Source organism: Zingiber officinale, chromosome 1A (assembly GCF_018446385.1).
Source record: "Zingiber officinale cultivar Zhangliang chromosome 1A, Zo_v1.1, whole genome shotgun sequence".
Classification (NCBI taxonomy): Eukaryota; Viridiplantae; Streptophyta; class Magnoliopsida; order Zingiberales; family Zingiberaceae; genus Zingiber; species Zingiber officinale.
Genome location: NC_055987.1, coordinates 25,966,136 through 25,988,560, shown reverse-complemented (window position 1 = coordinate 25,988,560; position 22,425 = coordinate 25,966,136). Strand labels below are relative to the sequence as shown.

The following is a 22,425-nucleotide window of genomic DNA, read 5'->3' as shown; positions in this document are numbered from 1 at the left end:
TTTGAACAATTTTTTATTCATTTATGATCATTGATATGGTGCATAAGAAGGGGGTCAGGCGGATGACGGGGTTAAAGGTCAAGCCCAGGGGAGGGTCTCAGTTGACGGGGAAGTCAAAAGATAAGATTACAAGTTGGACAACAAGACGGCCAAATTGCGATTTATGAAGGGCCCGCTGCCAGGTAAAGCAAGGAAAGGCCTACCGGCGGAATAGATGAAGGTGATGGTGAACATGACTTAATTATCGGTCGTTGTTGAATATGTGACCTTATGGCATCGGCGACGGCGAGCTGCACTGAATGGCGCATGCCCAAGTACGAATCATGAATTACAGTATGTGTCGAGGGCTGTGAGGTGTGGCTGCGCATGTGCGTCTGGAGAGACGTAAGGCAGTCGAATACGCACGGATGCTCAACGCCAAACCGCGGAACAGATGGATAAGCAGTCGAAAATACGAAGCTGCATCAATCTGATGGGCTGGCAGCATGTAAACGGGTTCTGGATAAATATGCATCACGGGCGGGCAGGCGTCTGACGCACGTCTGCCCGAGGATTACGAAGACGGTAATGTAGTCGAAATATGTAGTCTATATGTTGAACATGTCATGGATAATAGGCGCGACGCTTACCGACGGTAATTCGTCGAGGCATGTGCCTGGATTACGGGTTATTACGGAGACGTGGCTATGTAGCCCGTAGGCACTCACTTTTAATGCACAAGCCATGACTGACGAGGGCGGCGGTTGAGTGTATACCTAAAGCCTAAGCTTTGTAAACATTTTAAAGAATCACATTTGTCTAATTGTCTACATTTGTTAGTTGTTCATTTAATTTATATTGTAGATAATATAGTATGTGGTCATACATACGAAGATGATGTTATCAGACTATAAATTATAAATGCTGGCGACCAATGGAACAAACCATTAGAAGGTCGTGTTGTAATTAGGTATTAGTTTATCTTGACTATATAATTACACTAGTACACTCAGAGTGTATCGAGTAGGATCATTTGAGGTCGTTTTTATACGACTTTATAAAGACAAAGACCTCGAGATTATTATGGAAGTGTGTGCTTTAATCCTAATATAATAACAAGCACATATATTTGATATTTATTTCTTTAATTTATCAATGGGTGAGATTTAGTTCGTTGAATCAATAAACCCGATAAGTTGGGAAATGGTATCACTTATAGTGTGTGATTATAGAAGGAAGCGTGTCCCAGAGATACTAGGTTGATAATGTCCTCAAGAGACTCATAAAAGATTGTCATGTTAAACCCTGCGTGGACTTCGACAATAAGGTTGAGTGATACTACTTGATTTAGATATTAATTAAATGAGTTGTCGAACTCACTTAATTAAGTGGACTCGATATCTTAAACACAGGACTAACACACATAATAAGAAGGAGCGTAATTTAGGATGGTGATAGTTCAATGATAGTTCTCTAGTGGAATGAATTATCATTGATAAAATTAAGTTCGTGTGTAGCACACGGATGCTAATTTTATCGAGACCAAAACCACCTCCCGTCCCTATCGTAGCCTCTTCTTGTAGAGTTCTATACCCACCTATACCCAGGGGTTATCCACTGATTAAGGGGTCGTAAGCCAATTGCCTAGCTAGGGTATATATATTGGTGGTCCTAGCTTGAAGTGGTAAATTAAAAAGGGATTTTAATTTTAATTTTTATTATTATATATAATTTAAAGATAATTTAAAATTAAAATATCTCTCTTGTAAAAGATCTACAAGATTAAAGAAAAGAGATCTCTTTCCTATTTAGATGGAGAAATGTTTTATTTTTCTTTAAAAATTATTCACATGTTGATAAAATTAAAATTATAGAAATTTCCTTTAATCAACCATGAATTTAAAGAGAATTTTATTTTTAAAATTTCGAAACAAATTAGGAAGTTTTAATTGTTGATTAAAACTTGTCCAATTTTTCTCTAATGATGGCCGGCCATTGAAGATTGATTTGGAAAATTTATTTTATTTTCTAAATTAAATCATGTCAAGGGAAAATTTTATTGTAATTAAATTTCCTAATTTGCCTAGGCCAAGGAATATAAAAGAAGGGGTGAGGGTGCTCACAGGACACAACATCTATTATTTCTCTCTTTTGTTCCTGCCAACCTCTCTTCCTCTTGTGGTGGCGAACCCTACTCTTCCATTGGAGCTCTGGTGGCGGATACTACTCGGAGAAGAAGAAGAAGAAGAGAAAGCTAGCATCTCTTGAGCTTGGTTAGTATTTTGATTTTCTTCCTTGGTGAAGCTTCCTCTTTGTTGGCGAACCTAGCTAGGAGGAGAAGAAGGTGATTGGTGGTTTCGTCTAAGATCGCTTGCCCACACGTCAAGAGGTTAGAAGAGTAGAAGATCAAGAGGTTTTTCTACAAGGTATAACTAGTAATTTTATTTCCGCATCATGCTAGTTATTTATGGAAATAATACCAAATACAAGAGGCTTAATTAGTATTTCGAATATGTTTTTCGATGTTGTGTTCTTTTATTTTCTTTCTTTTCCTTGTGATTTGATTGTTCTCTTTGGTTAACCTAAAGTTATTTTAGGAAATTAAATATTAGCTTTCTATTAAAGGTTTTGTCTAGTCGGTGGTGGTTGCTCCCCAAGATATCGCCACCACTAGTGGGCACGGATTTAATGGAATTAACAAGGAGACTTAGGTCGAGCGTGTAAGAGTCCGAGATCCAAGTCAAAACCTAAAGAACAAATAGATTAAGTTTTGGATCAAACGTGTTAAGTTCCGCAGCGATCCAAAATTCTCCGAGTAGCAACCAACAAGAAGCAGGTCGGAATACAGACCTGGCGTACAAGTCGGAACGTACAAACCATGGATAATAGCAGACAGAAGTAGGTCGGAATACAAACTTGGCGTACAGGTCGGAACGTACGAGACAGGGATCACAGAAGACAAAAGCAGGTCGGAATACAGACCTGGCGTACAGGTCGGAACGTACAAGCCATGGATAACAGCAGACAGAAGCAAGTCGGTATGCAGACCGAGCGTACAGGTCGGGAGTGTGCTTACCTCGGATGCAGGATACTTGGAGCGATGAAACGTGCAGGGCGGGATGTGCCAGCTAAAGGTACAGGTCAGGATTAATAGACTCATGGTCCAAGATAAGCAGAATTGGATGCAGGTATACAGGTCAGGTTGGATAAAGTCAGACGTACAGCTTTGGAGTCGGGATAAACAGAACCGAACTAGGGTCGGGAGGCGATACCAGATCGGGGCTTGCAAGATATCAGATCGGGTTTAGCAAGTATAAAGACCCAGCTTAGCAATCACGAGCGGAGGATACCAGACACTACATGACAAGCAAGGGAATCGTAACCGTCTGTCAGAAAATAATCAGAGTGTCAGGGAATATGCCAACAGTCGGGGCTCATTACCCCTTTTGTCCTGACGCCGACCTATGAGAAGATGTCGCGTGTCATTCACCATCAGATAAAGTCTGACAACCGACATTCCCTAACACCTGCCAGACCCCAGAAACATCTGTTGCACTATAAAAAGAGATGTTTTGTCCCTTACGCAGGTACATTCACTCATCATTTCTTACTCGTCTTTACTTTTCGTCTTTTCTCTGTGCTTCTGGGGAAAAAATACCTGACTTGAGCGTCGGAGGGTCTGACCCAGAGACTTTTTTCTTGGTTTCTCGTCTCTAACGACTCGTGGGTTCATCTGAGTGTGCGCAGAGCCCTAGCGTCATCATCCTGGTCATCACCCTTCGTCATCTGTCCGTGGGAACTCTTCTGGAGATTGTCACATAAATCGAATGTAACACAACTTTCCATCAATTTTCAATACATCGAGACCCACCCTCATCCGATTCAATTTTCAGACGGACGGGATCAATTATTTTTCCGGCGACAGTGAAGGTCCAAATTTAGTATGAGAGATCACTGAATTTTTTTTTGTTTTGGATGAATCTTCTTGTTACGAAGCAACACCTTGGACGTATTGCTGGTTGTCTTTATATTTTTTTCGTGCGACGCGTGTAATGAACAAACGATCTGTCAAGTGCCGAAGATTTTAAAATGGCTGAGAGCTCATGCACTGCTGTGCTGTGCCACACTTCATCATCTACTCGTTACTTTAATGGGTCAGAACTACAACAGGACAAGTAATTTGACACCAGGCGAGAAGCCACCTGGCATCCTCCGGCGACCCGCTTTTGTTTTTTCTCATCCATCGCCTTTGCCCTCTCCGTATGCAGCATTGTTCTTATTCGTTTCGATTCCATTCTTATCGATCGTAATTGCATGCATCTGCAAATTTGACCCCAAAGAAAAGTTGTTGAAAAATCACGTTCAGTTCATCCAAATCATCCACTGCCTGTGAACGAACCAATTCTAAGTTTGTGTTACTCTGCTTCGAGCTCAGCAATTCGTCGATCACATCGTCTGCCCAAATTTTGGGAGCTCTGCGATGGCAAGGAAGGAGGCGGCGTCATTCCTCCCGGCGATGAAGTCGCACCTGGAGTGCGACGGCGACGAGCTCTTCGGACTCCGGTCCTGCCTCCGGTGGATGTGCCTCGACCAGTCGAACGCCGGCCTGGCGGCGGTCTCGTGGGTGGTTTTCTTCGTCCTCGCGGTGGCTGTCCCCACCGTGTCCCACTTCGTGCTCTCTTACCGTCCGCACCGCCGCCCTTACGACCTCGTCGTCCAGCTTTCCCTCAGCGCTGCCGCCGCCCTCTCCATTCTCTCCCTCTCCGCCGCCACCCGCCGCCGTGGTTTCTGCCGCTTTCTCTTCCTCGACAAGGTCGCAATGGAGAGCGCGCATGCGCGCGCAGCGCACTCAGCCCAGCTCCGCCGGTCGTTTCGCTTCCTGGCCCTATTCCTGGCGAGTTGCTTCGCCGCGGAGGTGACCTACAAGATCTGGTGGTACGCCTTCAGCGTCGATCGAATCCCCTTTTGGAAGGACCCGGTGGCTACGGGGTGCGTGGCGTGCGTGCTGGAGCTGACGTCGTGGGCGTACCGCTCGGCGAGCTTCCTGGTAGCTTGCGCGGTGTTCCGATCCACCTGCCGCCTCCACATCCTGCGGCTGCAAGAATTCGCAGCGGTGTTCCGGGAGGAGTCGGAGGTGATGCCAGTGCTGAAGGAGCACCTCCGCTTGAGGCGGCAGCTCAAGATCATCAGCCACCACTTCCGCGGGTTCATCCTCTCGGGGATGGTGTTGGTGACGGCCAGTCAATTCGCCGCAGTCTTGGTCACCACCCGCCGGCATTCCGACGACAACCTCTTCAACACCGGCGAGCTCGCGGTCAATTCTTCTTATCCCCATATTTCTTCATCTTTCTCGATTTAGAATTCCCAGTACTGAAACATCAATTTGCCTTCGCAGCTCTGTTCAATTGTTCTCGTCACTGGTTTACTCATATGCTTGCGCAGTGCGGCCAAGATCACCCACAAAGGCCAAGCACTCACAAGCCATGCAGCAAAATGGCATGTCTGCGCCACGATCGACTCTTACGCCGTCGATCCCGTGACACCCTCTGAGGCCAGTGCCATGGCGGCCCCCCAATTCCCACATGCCGATGACTACTCGGACGAGGAAGAAGGCGGCGGCAGCAGCGAGGAGGATGAACTCGAAGGAACAAAGATCGTGCCGACGCATGCGCACACCATTTCCTTTCAAAAGAGACAAGCACTTGGTATGCATCCATTCCTACTCCTGGAATCTGCATTAAAACACTCCATTGGCTCCTGAATTGTCTTGTTCTTCATTACAGTGACATACTTGGAGAATAACAGAGCAGGGATTACGATATTTGGATTCACAGTGGACAGGACTTGGCTTCACACCGTGTTTATGCTTGAAACTAGTCTGTTCTTGTGGCTTTTGGGCAAGACAATTGGGATCTCCTAAACCAGATCATGTCCGCATGACTGCACGGTTTAGATCGTGCTTGTTATTTGTTAATTCTTCCAAAAAAACGATGGAGGTTTGAGGTTTGCTTTCATTGGATTGTGAATACATTGATTGTGAGGTTTCTTTAATCTATCATTTTGGCGTTAAGAGTTAGTCTAATGTAATTAATCTTATCAGTTTACATAGAAGTTACTGGAATCTTAAATAACAGGGTTTTAAGGTCTCTTCGTAGTTTGGGAGTTGTAATTGCGTGCCTTCTTAATGTGAGTCAGAGTTTTAAATGCGGACTAGAGTTTTATACATGTAAATATGTTATTGGTTTTCTTAATGAAATTGGTATGCCAGATTGATGAGCATTCTGAAAGTTTCAAAGTTTGTACAAGCTGTAATACTTTGCTTGATCAATCCTGTGGCTGTAAACGAGCCGAGCCCGGGCTCAAGCTCGGCTTGATTTGTACAAGTTCAACTCGAGCTCGCTTGGGCCGGTAGAGTTGAGTTCAAGTTTGATATTTAATTATGACTTCGGATTCGAGCTCAAACTTTTTATTTGATATTTAATTATGAGTTCGGACTCGAGCTCAAATTTTTTATTATTTTTAATAAACAAATTAATATATTATATTATAAAAATATATATCATTATGAGTTCGTTTGGCTTGACGAGCCATCGTGCTAGTAAGATCTGTTCGATTTCTAATCAAGCCAGCTTGAGCTCAATTAACTTTGAGCTCGAGTTAAATTTTGACTAAGTAGTTCGTGAGTGGCTCAGGAATGACTTAATTCATTTGCACTCCTAATCACTTATCGCTTGAGCAGTTGGAGTTGGCTATGCAAGCAAACATCCAATTGTCTCCGTGCATGTCACATTGTTACATTATGACATTAACATTTTATTCTTTGGTAGCAATGATATTTCATGCATGTTTGTGTAGATCGACCATATTTTCTGTTTGTACGGGGATTTATAATTGAAGTTATATTTCTATTACCTCAAATGCTTCTAAAGCTCAAAAGTTCAATATATAGAAGAGTTCTGTCATATTGTGCAAGAAATTGCTAGCTTTACCATATATTTTCATAGACCTCTTTATAAACCAAATCAAGGGCACTAATAATAATTGGACTGAGTGAAATTTTACATTAAATCCACCTAGCAAATGCTTACATAAAATCAAACAAGCAAGTGCATTTGTTATGTTGGCATGGTGGTACAATGCCCAAGGGTGGTGCAACATCATGTAAGGGGTGCAACATCATGGGATGCAGGAGGATGGTCAGTCGCTCCATTAGCAGCTACTGTACCTTTCGCATTCATTTCACTGAAGGTCCTTTTCTTTGCTGATGACTCGGACATCTCTATATCCTTCACCTTCTCTGCTTCCTTTTCCTGTGTTTCTTGTACTTTGTTCGACTCTTGAGCAAAACTTCCAGTAGGCTGGGGTGGTGGCAACAGCTCACGGCCACTTAATTTACAGAAAACTCTTTCAACTGTTTCACTGATCTCCTTCCCCAAGCCGTTTTCGTCAAGAATTAGCTCCCAAACAGCCCGTGATGCCTTCTCAAGCACCTGAGTTCTGCAAAAATTGCTTACAGATGAGTTAACTCAGTACTCAGTACAAGCCGAATCCACAAATGGCATTCTAAAGCTTGGTGCTTCCCCCTTTTATTTGATGAAATGCGAATGATTAAGCACTCATGATGTTTAATGACACCTCATTTTTCTAAGGAGACTTGGAAGGTTTGTCAGCCAGAAGATAGGCTTAGACACTAAAAATAATAGGATTAATAGCCATGAAAAGTTGATGATTCAAGAAAAATATTGAAAGTGATAATTGAACTTTAAATAAGCATATGCTGACTCTGACAAACTTAAAAAGTAGAAAGGTTATAATAGCTATCCACATTAGAAACAACAAAGGAAATTTCATAAGGGGAAGCTAGAAGAAAAGGGTAATATGCATATTCAGTGGAGAGCGATACTCACTCAAGTTCACGCCGTAATGCATCAAATAGCTCTCTCTTAGTCTGTTTCTCTGCACCAGGGGTGTTAAGAACCTTGCTTTGCTCTACCATTGTGATTGTATTGTTTTTAAGTTCTTCCTGAAATTAGATGTCAAAATTTAGGTATGGCAAAAAAAATATAAATTTCATGGATGTGTACAAAATACTTCATTGTCAATGTCATAAATGAAATACATTTATTAAGTGACATGTACTGCACTCTCAAATATTGTATTTGATTTTTTTTTCCTGAATTTTAATGTTCAACTTCTTAAGCCAGCAGCTTGAAAACTACTTGAATAAGTGCTAAGTGACCCATCTCTTATGTAACATGATTAACGGAACACTAAATGTTTGACCCAAAAATCAACCATTCATGAAAAAGCACAAGAATACCAAAATCAACAGAAACAACATACCTAAACCACTTTCAATCAAACACACACAAGCGACAAACATTTTAAATTTCATTCAATATATAACTGAAAATACATAAAACTTCATATGATTTTGTGCATCAAATCACTTACATTAGCCTTCAGTTGGTTAATAATCTTCAATCTGATGGCATCAATGGTCCCATCATTCATTAGCGACTCTAAAACATCCTCAGGAGTGATTATGCGTGAACCCATGAAACTCAGAAATATGTGATTCTCACTCTTGCAACTCGGATGTCCAAGCTTACCTTAACAAGAAGTAACAAATATTTTTTGCATCAGTGGATTACAGCAATCTCTTTGAGTAATCCAACAGCACAATTTAGTAATCACAATAACAAAGGCATAGTTAAGCCCTCATAATAAAACAAACAAATTACAAATTACAAATCCCAAAAGGAATTCAAGAACATCAAGAGAGTTGTAGAAGATGGAAAGAAACCCGCAATATATAAAATAAAACTATTAGCTTTATTAAAAATGAGAGAAACAGTGAATAGCTCTCACCAATAATTCAGAATGGATGCAGAAATAGTCAATTGTGATGCATTAACTCTTTAAATATTTAGAACTATGGTTCTATTTGCTTTTATTTTCTTTAAATATTGTAAAGAACCCTCTAGAGATGGGGAAAAACAATCAGAGAATTCCTGTTTAGTTTGCAAAACATTATTTTCATTTTAACAGAAGTTGAGAGTGCAAGAGCAGAATTAAGTTTGAGTTTCTTATTTTAAAAAAATAAATAAATTGAAAACAAAAGAGAAATTGGTATATGACAACATAAATGTTATAGAAAAGGATGGAAATTGCGAGGACACATGGATTTGTAAGAATTTTACCTATTTAGTATGTAACTTCTAAATGAAACAGTGAATGCATTGAATATGTTCCCATTTTCAGTTGATGATTTGATGACATAAATCTCATTGCACGAGTCTGAAGCCTGTACGTGGAGTATTGACTTCAAATTATATGAACAGCTTCAAATGAGTGGTGTTTGATGAGTAATTGAGTCATTTGCAAATGGGAACAGGATTTTTATGTGTCGCGAGTTGTGACATATCTATATAAATGGTGACTAATAAATATGTTTTAGGTATTTATAGTTATAGTCTGATACATCACTTTTCACTGCACAATGATAAATAAAAGGACTTCAGAAGGCAAAAGGATTTGAAGAACTTCAAATCCTAGCCAAGGGTTTCAGTAAAATTATTTGGATGAACACATGGAAGCAAGTCAACCAATTTGTTAATTTACCAAATATTCACAGCCAAAACTAAAAAAATTAAAATGGTTTTTTATATCCCTTTAGATTTATCATTCTCATAAAGCCATATTGCTTTAATTATTTGAGGTAGACTTCAAAAATATTATCCCTCCATTCAACCCTCTACAAGGCTATACCACTAGCAATACTTAAATCATATAAATCTTTTTTATTGCATTAACTAAATTTTTTGTCATCCCCCTCTATCCTCTACAGTTTTCGATCCAATAAAATCTACTCTCATATTCTAGTCAATTGGTGGAGTCGTAACATGTTCATGGCATTTCGATCTATTTTCTATCAAATTTTATAATCTAGTGGAGCTACACTTCTTGCTCTCAGATATTAGTTGTTTTTATTATTTTATCTTTTTTATTAAACCTACAATCCATTTTAGTCTTCTGATCTCTGTTACATTTTATGCTACTCCTCGTTAGCTCAATACTATAACCCATAAAGTATAGCAGTCTGTAATACAGAGCTATAAAATTTTCCTTGTTACCTAAAAAACACAACAAACATTAAATACTCCAAAAGCTTCACTTCATATCAGTCAGTCATTCTTCTTAATATTTCCTTCTTGTTGACTAACAAATCCTAGATATCTAAGACTTGATGAAATAGTGAAATTTGGTGTCCACCATCTTATTCCATTGATTCTAAGACGAAGGATCATCAAATTCATCTCTGTGCACTTAACCATCAAAACTAATAGAATTCAGTATCAATCTTTTTTGTAAGATGATAGATGAATAACTTAGACCTATATATATGTTGCACCCTGATCTAAGTTCTAACTCAACAAAACACCAACACAGACTCAAAGCAACTTTGCGCAGTGCAAGTTCCTACTGGCCAAGATATCATGCAAGTATGCAACTCAATTGTGGCATATAAATAAGGTTTGTAACCTAGCTACATTTCTAATGCAATGAAAGAAACATATGAACAGTCCGTGAAAACATGGAACTTATCTCGACTCTAGTCAAATCGAGACAGATGTAATGGAATCGACCCTCTAATTCCTAAACAAGCATATGGAAATCAGTAACTATGGTAAAATTCGATCACAAAGGTGTGTTCCAATACACCAACATATTTAGAATACAGCCAGAGCACTTAATTTGTTCATAGTAAATTTTCGATATATAAAAATATAGATTTCCAGCTAACAAATAAGCATAGATCTAATAATCTAACCGTATGTATCAATCACTGAGACGATAATTGAAGTAAGTTAAAACAGGTTCAAATCCAACTTTTACCGCATCAAAGACTTGCATACATAGGAGAAACCTAAAATCTAATGATTGAACGAAAAGACAATATTAACCAGCACTTACCTCGCAACGATAAAATACAAGGAACTAAAATGCCTAATTCATTAGCAAACAACAACCCGTCTGCAAAAATCATAAAGCAAGGAAAAATCGATAGTGAACTCCATGTGAAAAGGGAAAACCAATTCCATACATTCGAACGTACTGCACATAGCAGGCATCTAAAAACACAAGCAGCTAACCAAAACTCTACCTAACCATTGGCCTGGAATCGCCAGGAAATAAAACTCGAACCACTAAAATATAAAGAACAACGAAACTGTATCGAATCGAGACCGAAACCCTAAATAGAATAGATCACGGAAAAACCTAGATAAAGGAAAGGGGGCATGGATTTACCTCGAACCACGCGCCGGATAGGACGAAACCCTAGAATTCAGTGCGAATACCGAACAAGAGTGGGGCACGGAGGCGCTCCTCCGCCTTTCACTGCCTCTCTCCCATGTTTCGCTCTCTTTCGATGAACCTTGGTGTTGTATAATGTACAAGAAGATTTCGAACAAGACGGAGAAGAGCAAGGAACAAGGAGAGACTTCAAGATGGGCCAGGCCAATTTTATGCGCTCTCTTTCAATGCTGTGTATATATTACGGTAATTTATCAAAAGCGTACTTATATTTTTTAAATTTATCAAAAGAAACATACTACTTTAGTATTTATCAAATGGCACATCTTTTTATAGTGATTACTCATTCTATCCTTCTGACAAATTTAATTAATTTCTTTTTTCTTTTCTTTGTCATTTCCCTCTCTTCTTTTTCCTATTATGTATGCAACATATCTTCTCTTTCCTTCTTCTTTTTTATCTTCTCTTTGTTTTTTTTTTCAATTTTTTTTCTCAAACATGTTATAAGAGATCAAACCCACGTTGAGCCTGATATCTCTCCATATCAGGCCCAATGGAGAGATATCAGGCCTAACAACAGGGAAAAAAATGAAAAAGAAAAAGATTTAGATTTTTCAACACCTCTGGTCCACTAATATAAATGTCGAAAATAATAATGGAGAGCATATTTAGACTCCTTGCAATTTTAGAAATCTACAAGATCTGAAATGATCGCAAGCTGATGTCTCTAAATCGATCAATGGGTTTTCACTGAAACTCACTGATGGATCTAGAGAGCTCCGATTGCACCCATTTCAGTTTCTGTGGATTTCTAAAATTGCAAGGAGTTCAAATGTGCTCTTCATTATTATTTTCGACATTCCTAGTGGTGGACCAGAGGTTTTGAAAAACCTAAATTTGTCGTTCTTATAAGAGCCCTCACACTTATACTGATTTATTCAGTTTATTCATGTCAACTAGTCTGACAATCTAGTTCACAAGTATTAAACTAGATTTATTCCTTGATGTTTATTTATAGGTGCTGTCTTATTAATTAGATGTGCTTGATCAGTAGGGGAAACTTGCTGTAAACAATTTGCTACTGGAAACCTAGAATCCTAATTGTTCTTCATGCTCATTGCTTAGGACAACAAACCCCGAACTGCACAGCAACTCACGGCAGCAATCGGTACCAATCTAAACCAACATTCATCCCAGAAAAATTCGGAAACAAAGGGAATAGGAATCCAGAACTATCCTACTGCAGGTGAGGAAGCTACTTACTTTTGCTTTCTTGGACTTACAGCCGACGAGAACAATTCTAGGGTTTCCGGAGGAGTGAAGACCTCGGCTCCTCTTCGTGTCCACGAAATCTCCTCGACGAGGGGATTGTGATAGTGAAGAAAATCCCTTGGAGAACCTTGGCCGGCCGTCGGAAGAAGCCCCAGCTTCTCTTCGTCTTCCGCCCGAGCAGAGGCCGACGCCGCGCGAGAAGAGCAGAGAAGGGTTTCGGGAGAGGCGAGGGGTTCGGTTTCCGGATAAAGAAAAACCTAAGTTCTCCTTCTGAATAACCCGGTATTATGTTATTGCTTAAGAATATTTCGCCTCCCATTAATTACGAAACATTCGTTGGAACACCCGGTCAGCTGTGTTTTGACCAAGTCAAAGTCGCGGGTTTGAATCTTCAGCCGCGTCTTTTTTTTCCCATTTATTTTCTGTTTTAAATTATTGCTTAAATAAACCTCACTTCTGATTTTATTAGCAACGACTGCCAGCACCCTTTTTTCCCATTTATTTTCTGTTTTAAATTATTGCTTAAATAAACCTCACTTCTGATTTTATTAGCAACGACTACCAGCACCCTTGGTTAGTTGGATTTTAACTGAGTTAAAGGTTGTTGGCTCGAACCTTGACTTGGATATTTTTTGTCAAAACTTTTTTCGTTTAGTAAAAATATCAAACAATCTCCAAAAATTGTATAAAAATTTCTAAAAATCTCTAAAATTTTTCTATAGCATTTTTAAATATTTTTGAATTATTTTTGGGGCTCAAAATGAGGAAAATTAGGTTGTTAAAATTCTCCATACCTTATAAAAAGTTCACCCTCGAACTTAAAATAATTTCGGATATTTCTGTCTCATACCGTCCTCACGCTCCTAAGTAACTTCCTCGTGCTTCTGGTTTAAATGAATTTCACTAATGGTACTCTAAAGCGCAGGTCTGTTTTAGAGAACACTATCGCCCTCTTCGGCTGATCAAATAGATTATCTATTCTGGAAAGATGATACTTGTCCTTAACTGTTACTTTGCCCAACGCTCTAAAATCTATGCTCATCCACATAGATCGTCTTTCTTCTTAACGAACAACTCTGGAGCTCCCCGGGGTGAATGACTAGGGCGGATGAAACCCCTGTCAAGTAGCTCCTGAAATTGTTCTTGTAACTCTTTTAGCTCTGCTAGAGAAATTTGGTACGGAGCTTTTGAAACTGGGCTGGTGTCAGGAACCAATTCAATTTCAAACTCTACTTCTTTGTTGGGAGATAGTCCAGGTGGCTCTTCTAGAAATACCTCTGGGTATTCACAGACTACCCGAACGTCTTCCTGCTTGGGTCTTTCTTGTTATCATTGTCCTTCTAGTTCTAATTACTTAACTGGGGTTTCTGACTCCCCACTGTCTTGTCCTCTATCTTGACATCTAGTTATGCCAAGAAAGAGACTTGATATCTTCTCTATCCTTTCTAAACATACTTATGTATATAAATATAAGAGAAACAAAACTTCTATCTTATTAAAGCGCATATAAGCAATTACTCCATACTGCAAATAATAAAGAAAACATAAAAGGAAAACTTAAATACTTTCTTACTTGAAGACGGCAAAGATGGTGCTGATGTGTGATGCTGAGAATGGGAACTGCTCTTAATTGTGGATTCATTAAAGAATCTTTTGTAATTAATGAGTTAATAAATCATTCAATAACTCCCTTGTAATAAATGTAACCTCTATAAATGAGGAGTAAAGTGAAGGGTTGAGGAAAAGGAATGGTATAAAAAGATAGTAATGAGAAATAAGAAGGGCCTTGAAATTGGTTCTACTAAGTCTCCTTGTGTCTTCTTCTTCTCCACTTTTATTTTTTCCACGCCTCTTTGCAATCGTGCCAATTCCCTTGTCAAAACACCAGCGAGTCAATCTCAAATCTCAGAGCATGATCAACAACCATGAATAATTTTTTTTTTCACTCACTGAGTTAGATCCAACTGCTCAATTTGGCTATTGAAAACTTCAATTGATTAAATACAAAGATCACCTTTCATGAACTAAGATGCCAAATCAATTAAGGAAACCACAATGCTATAATAAAATGACGAAAAGTGTCTACTCCAATGGGTTAGCTCATTTCAAACCATATATTTTATCAATCCATGACCAACTCATTGTTCTGAGACTCATAACACATAACTAGTAAACCACTAGATTGAGAGAACTAAACTTAAACAATCTAGGGAATACCGCAGTCAACCTATTGTAGCTAGATTGCTGTGACAAAGAATTTGAACACGAATATATTAAGGATTGAGAGAAAGGGGCGAGGTCTACGCTTCCGTATGACAATAAGAGGATAAAGGAAGAGGTAAGTACTACTCCTCACTGGAGGTGGAGCTTAGCGGAATTGTGACCGGTGTGGCAATAGGAGAGAAGAAGAAGCCAAACATACCGTTTGAGGTATGGAGAAATCGAGAATCTATCCCTAGTTGATAACAAGGTTAGAGATTTCCCATCGGAAGACTACCTGCATTGTGGTGGCGTGGAGAGAAAGAGGGCAGCAGGCGTTTTTGAAATCAGGGTTTAAGTACATAAAGAAAAATTACACTTTCGCCCCAAACTTCGCCACATACCATCAGATTCATAGTTAAATTACATATTCTTCCTATCTTTTACAAATCATTCGGACGTTTAAACCCTCTTGAATTCATTTGCTTAAGGAATAAGTTCATCTATAGGCATACCCAAGTTAGGATAGGGATCACCCCTTTGTTTTTTTTAAATTAATACTATACTCCATCGTTATTTTGATTGAGTGATTTACTATCATTCGTATCTATTTATACCACCTTTACAAAAAAATACCGTGACTTCTTATGTTAAGTATTAAATTTTAAAAATAAAATATATAATGATAAACAGATAAACTAAATGTAGTTTGACTCATAAACACATAAGAAAGGTGAATAGACAAACGAAGCAAATTGAACATTATACACATTAATTATGGCTTCATTAAAGAACTTCTTGTAATTAATGAGTTAATAATTGATTCAATAACTCCCTTGTAATAAATGTAACCTTCATAAATGAGGAGTAAAGTGAAGGGAAATAAGAATAGCACCGAAATTGGTTCTACCAAGTCTCCTTGTGTCTTCTTCTTCTTCTTCTCCACTTTTATTTTTTCCACGCCTCCTTGCAATCGTGCCAATTCTCTTGCCATAACACCGGTGAGTCAACATCGAATATTGGAGTAGGATCAACAATCATGATTAACTTTTTTTTCCACTCACTGAGTTAGATCCAACTGCTTAATTTAGCTATAGAAAACTCCAATTGATAAAATACCAAGATTACCTTTCATGAACTAAGACGCCTAATCAATTAAGTGTTGGGACCTTAATGCCTACTAGGGGGGTGAATAGCTTCTTACAATTGTTAGTCGCAGCGGAAACAAAAATACTAATAAACAAAAGGGAAACTAGCTCTAGAAAACAATAAACAAGAAAGCTAATCAATACACGTTCATTTAATGTGGTTCAAAGATTAGGGCTCTTACTCCACAGCATGTCCGTAAGGTGGATGAAATCTCAATTCGTCAGTGGATCAATCCTTGGCAAACTCTGGCTAGTTCACGTAGCTCCTTGTGGGTGAAGAAACCTCACCTCACACAAGACCACACTAGATTACTTGAGCACTTGAAGACTCTAATTAGGGTTAACCACCACTAATTTCATCAACAATTCCCAAGCACCCTAAGCTTTATTAACTAGAGCTTGGGAGAAAAATACCAAACTACTTTTCCGCCATCAGTCGATTGGTATAACCACCAGTCAACTGGTCCTAAGTGAAATTTGACTGTTACAAGCCAACGGTGGCTACCAGTAGATTGTTACAATAACGCTACAGTAATGTTACAATATCGCTACAATGATTTAAAAATTTACCCTAGGTACAATCTCTCATGCACTCGTCCTTGCCTGCACAACATAGACCTAATCTTCTATCATCCTCCATCAGCCTCGTGTTCTTTGGATGTCTCCCCATCCTTTATGTCTTGCCTTTTAGAGCTTCCATTGGCCTTATCATTGTTGTCGGATCTTCCTTTACCAAGAGAACAAGCATCTGAAACTTCATCTGTTGTCAAGTCACACTTGGACTTACGTTGTCAAGACTGCATGCTTGGACTTACGTTGTCAAGACTACATGCTTGGACTTACTTTACCAAGACTCACCCTTAGACTTTCCTCCTTTGCTAAGATCACACTTGGACTCTCCTTATTGTACCTGTATCTTGTACACTCACAATACATATCAAATACAACAATAAACTTAACTTAAACATTTGTCCAAACATCAAAACCTAGAGCATCTAGATTACTCCAACATTAAGGAGACCATAATGCTATAATAAAATAGCAAAAAGAGTCAACCCCAATAGGTTAACTCATTTCAAACCATATATTTTATCAATGTGACCTACTCATTGTTCTAAGACTCATAACACTTAACTAGCAAACCATCAAATTGAGTGAACTAAGCTTAAATAATCTAGGAAATATCGCAGCCAACCTATTATACCTAGATTACTACGACAAAGGATTTAAACATTGACATATTAAGGATTGAGCAAAAGGGGTGAGGTCGACACTTCTGTATGACAATAGGAGGATAAAAGAAGAGGTAAGTACTATCTGTCGTCGAAAGTGGAGCTTAGCAGATTTGTGACCTGGTGCGACAATGGGAGAGAATAAGAAGAAGTCAAAAATATCATTTGGGATATGGAGAAATCACTTATCGCTTGAGGATTTGCATACATAATCACTTATCGCCTGAGCAGTTGGAGTTGGCTATGCAACCAAACATCCAATTGTCTCCGTGCATGTCACATTGTTACATTATGACATTAACATTTTATTCTTTGGTAGCAATGGAGTTGGCTATGCAAGCAAACATCCAATTGTCTCCGTGCATGTCACATTGTTACATTATGACATTAACATTTTATTCTTTGGTAGCAATGATATTTCATGCATGTTTGAGTAGATCGACCATATTTTCTGTTTGTACGGGGATTTATAATTGAAGTTATATTTCTATTACCTCAAATGCTTCTAAAGCTCAAAAGTTCAATATATAGAAGAGTTCTGTCATATTGTGCAAGAAATTGCTAGCTTTACCATATATTTTCATAGACCTCTTTATAAACCAAATCAAGGGCACTAATAATAATTGGACTGAGTGAAATTTTACATTAAATCCACCTAGCAAATGCTTACATAAAATCAAACAAGCAAGTGCATTTGTTATGTTGGCATGGTGGTACAATGCCCAAGGGTGGTGCAACATCATGTAAGGGGTGCAACATCATGGGATGCAGGAGGATGGTCAGTCGCTCCATTAGCAGCTACTGTACCTTTCGCATTCATTTCACTGAAGGTCCTTTTCTTTGCTGATGACTCGGACATCTCTATATCCTTCACCTTCTCTGCTTCCTTTTCCTGTGTTTCTTGTACTTTGTTCGACTCTTGAGCAAAACTTCCAGTAGGCTGGGGTGGTGGCAACAGCTCACGGCCACTTAATTTACAGAAAACTCTTTCAACTGTTTCACTGATCTCCTTCCCCAAGCCGCTTTCGTCAAGAATTAGCTCCCAAACAGCCCGTGATGCCTTCTCAAGCACCTGAGTTCTGCAAAAATTGCTTACAGATGAGTTAACTCAGTACTCAGTACAAGCCGAATCCACAAATGGCATTCTAAAGCTTGGTGCTTCCCCCTTTTATTTGATGAAATGCGAATGATTAAGCACTCATGATGTTTAATGACACCTCATTTTTCTAAGGAGACTTGGAAGGTTTGTCAGCCAGAAGATAGGCTTAGACACTAAAAATAATAGGATTAATAGCCATGAAAAGTTGATGATTCAACATACTTTTCATTGACACCTCTTTAAATATTGTAAAGAACCCTCTAGAGAGGGGGAATAACAATTAGAGAACTCCTGTTTAGTTTGCAAAACATACTTTTCATTTTAACAGAAGTTGAGAGTGCAAGAGCAGAATTAAGTTTGAGTTTCTTATTTTCAAAAAATAAATAAATTGAAAACAAAAGAGAAATTGGTATATGACAACATAAATGTTATAGAAAAAGATGGAAATTGTGAGGACACATGGATTTGTAAGAATTTTACCAATTTAGTATGTAACTTCTAAATGAAACAGTGAATGCATTGAATATGTTCCCATTTTCGGTTGATGATTTGATGACATAAATCTCATTGCACGAGTCTGAAGCCTGTACGTGGAGTATTGACTTCAAATTATATGAACAGCTTCAAATGAGTGGTGTTTGATGAGTAATTGAGTCATTTGCAAATGGGAACAGGATTTTTATGTGTCGCGAGTTGTGTCCTCGTATAGATGAAAATGGTTTAATAGATGTATTTGACCAAGTCAAAAATGAAATCAAGTAACAAGATTGAATTAGATGATTTATTCATATATATTTATAAAAATTTCATCGCTGACCATTTTTTCTAAAATAAAGTGAAAAATCATATCTATATAAATGGTGACTAATAAATATGTTTTAGGTATTTATAGTTATAGTCTGATACATCACTTTTCACTGCACAATGATAAATAAAAGGACTTCAGAAGACACAAGGATTTGAAGAACTTCAAATCCTAGCCACGGGGTTCAGTAAAATTATTTAGATGAACACATGGAAGCAAGTCAACCAATTTGTTAATTTACCAAAAATTCACAGCCAAAACTAAAAAATTAAAATGGTTTTTTGTATCCCTTTAGATTTATCATTCTCATAAAGCCATATTGTTTTAATTATTTGAGGTAGACTTCAAAAATATTATCCCTCCATTCAACCCTCTACAAGGCTATACCACTAGCAATACTTAAATCATATAAATCTTTTTTATTACATTAACTAAATTTTTTGTCATCCCCCTCTATCCTCTACAGTTTTCGATCCAATAAAATCTACTCTCATATTCTAGTCAATTGGTGGAGTCGCAACATGTTCATGGCATTTCGATCTATTTTCTATCAAATTTTATAATCTAGTGGAGCTACACTTCTTGCTCTCAGATATTAGTTGTTTTTATTATTTTATCTTTTTTATTAAACATACAATCCATTTTAGTCTTCTGATCTCTGTTACATTTTATGCTACTCCTCGTTAGCTCAATACTATAACCCATAAAATTTTCCTTGTTACCTAAAAAACACAACAAACATTAAATACTCCAAAAGGTTCACTTCATATCAGTCAGTCATTCTTCTTAATATTTCCTTCTTGTTGACTAACAAATCCTAGATATCTAAGACTTGATGAAATATTGAAATTTGGTGTCCCGCCATCTTATTGCATTGATTCTAAGTCATAGGATCATCAAATTCATCTATGTGCACTTAACCATCAAAACTAATAGAATTCAGTATCATTCTTTTTTGTAAGATGATAGATGAATAACTTAGACATATATATATGTTCCACCCTGATTTAACTCAACAAAACACCAACACAGACTCAAAGCAACTTTGCACAGTGCAAGTTCCTACTGGCCAGGATATCATGCAAGTATGCAACTCAATTGTGGCATATAAATATGGTTTGTAACCTAGCTACATTTCTAATGCAATGAAAGAAACATATGAACAGTCCGTGAAAACATGGAACTTATCTCGACTCTAGTCAAATCGAGACAGATGTAATGGAATCGACCCTGTAATTCCTAAATAAGCATATGGAAATCAGTAGCTATGGTAATTCGATCACAAAGGTGTGTTCCAATACACCAGCATATTTAGAATACAACCAGAGCACTTAATTTGTTCATAATAAATTTTCAAAAGATAAAAATATAGATTTGCAGCTAACAAATAAGTATAGATCTAATAATCTAACCGTATGTATCAATCACTGAGCCGATAATTGAAGTAAGTTAAAACTGGTTCAAATCCAACTTTTACCGCATGAAAGACTTGCATACATAGGAGAAACCTAAAACTAATGATTGAACGAAAAGACAATATTAACCCGCACTTACCTCGCAACGATAAAATACAAGGGAAGTAAAATGCCTAATTCATTAGCAAACAACAACCCGTCTGCAAAAATCATAAAGCAAGGAAAAATCGATAGTGAACTCCATGTGAAAAGGGAAAACCAATTCCATACATTCGAACGTACTGCACATAGCAGATATCTAAAAACACAAGCAGCTAACCAAAACTCTACCTAACCATTGGCCTGGAATCGCCGGAAATAAAACTCGAACCACTAAAATATAAAGAACAACGAAACTGTATCGAATCGAGACCGAAACCCTAAATAGAATAGATCACGGAAAAACCTAGATAAAGGAAAGGGGGCGTGGATTTACCTCGAACCACGCGCCGGATAGGACGAAACCCTAGAATTCAGTGCTAATACTGAACAAGAGTGGGGCACGGAGGCGCTCCTCCGCCTTTCACTGCCTCTCTCCCATGTTTCGCTCTCTTTCGATGAACCTTGACGTTGTATAATGTACAAGAAGATTTCGAACAAGATGAAGAAGAGCAAGAGGAGCGAAGAGAGACTTCGAGATGGGCCAGGCCAATTTTATGCTTGTGTATATATATAAGAGGCAATTTACGGAACAATATAGATGAATATCTACACATATAGTTTTTACTTTGAACTTATCTCTCTTCCTTTTCTTTTTTTATTATTCATACTAAAAAAAATTTAAAAACACTTTTTATGTAACAATTAATTATGAATTTTTTTATGGTGTTGTTAATTTTTAAAAATTAATAATAAGATATTATTGATTTTTAAAAATTAATAACACCGTATGACTATTATGAAGTGTAAATTCTGAATCAACATATGTTATCATTTTTAAAAATTAATAATATAGTGAAGTATAAACTCTGAATCATTGAATGTTATTAATTTTTAAAAATCAGAAACACAGTAAAAAGTCCATAACTAATTTTTATATAAAAGTATTTTAAAAATTTTGTCTGCTAAACAGTAAAAAAGAAAAGAAAAATAAGTAAAAAGGAAATGAGAGGGTACGTTATTCGGACAATTTTAAAATACATGATTTACCTATATTATTTAGTAAATTAAAGATGAAAAAATATATAATACTTCTAATGATTTTAACTAAATGTATTATAATGAACAAAATACTATCATAGTTCCAACTACATGAGCACGTAAACGGCTATAATGTCCATAATGTTGTCTTAAATCTGACTCAGCGAGTAAGCCGCTGACCGGCACGTGAGTTTCAACTACACGTATCGAGTAATCTTCTAGGGAAGACAACTCCAACCAAAGCGATTGACCATCTCGGATCGGCTACCCAAGTCATCGCACCACTGGCCCGTGGTCTGCGCCACGGCGAGCCGCATAGCGCGGGTCCCACAACAACTTCCTGTTCCAGAACCAAACAATTCGGACGGCGGCCCCACGATTACGGGAACGCAATGCCCGATTGAGCTTGTGACAGATTCGGATCAAGTTCTCCCAAAAAAACTCCAAGCATTCTTCCCAACGTTTAATAAGAGGACACGTAGATAGAACAACCAACACCAGAAAAGATGGAAGGGTTTCTGGATGATCAATGTAGCCGATCCCGCTTTGGCAGTTGAGTTGGAGACGGTGATGTCATATGGCGTTCTCGATATTAGCGGCTTTGAGAAGGGTTAAATCGGAAGGTGGAAAAAAATTAAAGAGAAAAAAGGTACGACTTAATGCACGAATGATCCTCCTCTGCGGCCGCGCCACTCCCGCAGGCGATGCTGCTGCCGCTTCATTGATCTCCCTCTCTTCTCTAGATCTACATATGCTGCAAACCCTTAACCTCGTCTCC

General features: G+C 38.1%; 3 protein-coding genes across 5 annotated transcripts; 1 reads left to right on the top strand and 2 right to left on the bottom strand.

The window, feature by feature from the left end:
* The first annotated feature begins 4,117 nt into the window (after window positions 1-4,117).
* On the top strand, window positions 4,118-6,251 carry LOC122001447. The gene is made up of 3 exons (XM_042556195.1): window positions 4,118-5,293; window positions 5,375-5,684; window positions 5,763-6,251. Exons 1-3 carry the CDS (start codon window positions 4,460-4,462, stop codon window positions 5,897-5,899), a joined length of 1,281 nt encoding a protein of 426 aa, XP_042412129.1. The 5' UTR covers window positions 4,118-4,459; the 3' UTR covers window positions 5,900-6,251.
* A 708-nt stretch (window positions 6,252-6,959) lies between these two features.
* On the bottom strand, window positions 6,960-12,864 carry LOC122021457. Of its 2 annotated transcripts, XM_042579584.1 has the most exons (5): window positions 12,562-12,864; window positions 11,293-11,528; window positions 8,434-8,591; window positions 7,887-8,002; window positions 6,960-7,476 (listed from the first exon to the last, which is right to left on the bottom strand). In XM_042579584.1, the coding sequence occupies exons 3-5, from the start codon at window positions 8,536-8,538 to the stop codon at window positions 7,137-7,139; spliced, it is 561 nt and encodes a 186-aa protein (XP_042435518.1). In that variant the 5' UTR covers window positions 8,539-8,591; window positions 11,293-11,528; window positions 12,562-12,864; the 3' UTR covers window positions 6,960-7,136. The 2 variants fall into 2 exon arrangements, with proteins under 2 accessions (XP_042435518.1, XP_042435512.1); XM_042579578.1 differs by lacking the exon at window positions 11,293-11,528.
* Window positions 12,865-17,711: 4,847 nt separating this feature from the next.
* Window positions 17,712-21,146, bottom strand: LOC122021473. 2 transcript variants are annotated; one of them, XR_006122555.1, is made up of 2 exons: window positions 20,944-21,146; window positions 17,712-18,228 (listed from the first exon to the last, which is right to left on the bottom strand). XR_006122555.1 is itself a non-coding variant. In XM_042579595.1 (2 exons), the coding sequence occupies exons 1-2, from the start codon at window positions 20,804-20,806 to the stop codon at window positions 17,889-17,891; spliced, it is 348 nt and encodes a 115-aa protein (XP_042435529.1). In that variant the 5' UTR covers window positions 20,807-20,821; the 3' UTR covers window positions 17,712-17,888. The 2 variants fall into 2 exon arrangements, 1 of the variants encoding a protein (XP_042435529.1); XM_042579595.1 differs by lacking the exon at window positions 20,944-21,146 and adding an exon at window positions 20,799-20,821.
* Between the last annotated feature and the right edge of the window lie 1,279 nt (window positions 21,147-22,425).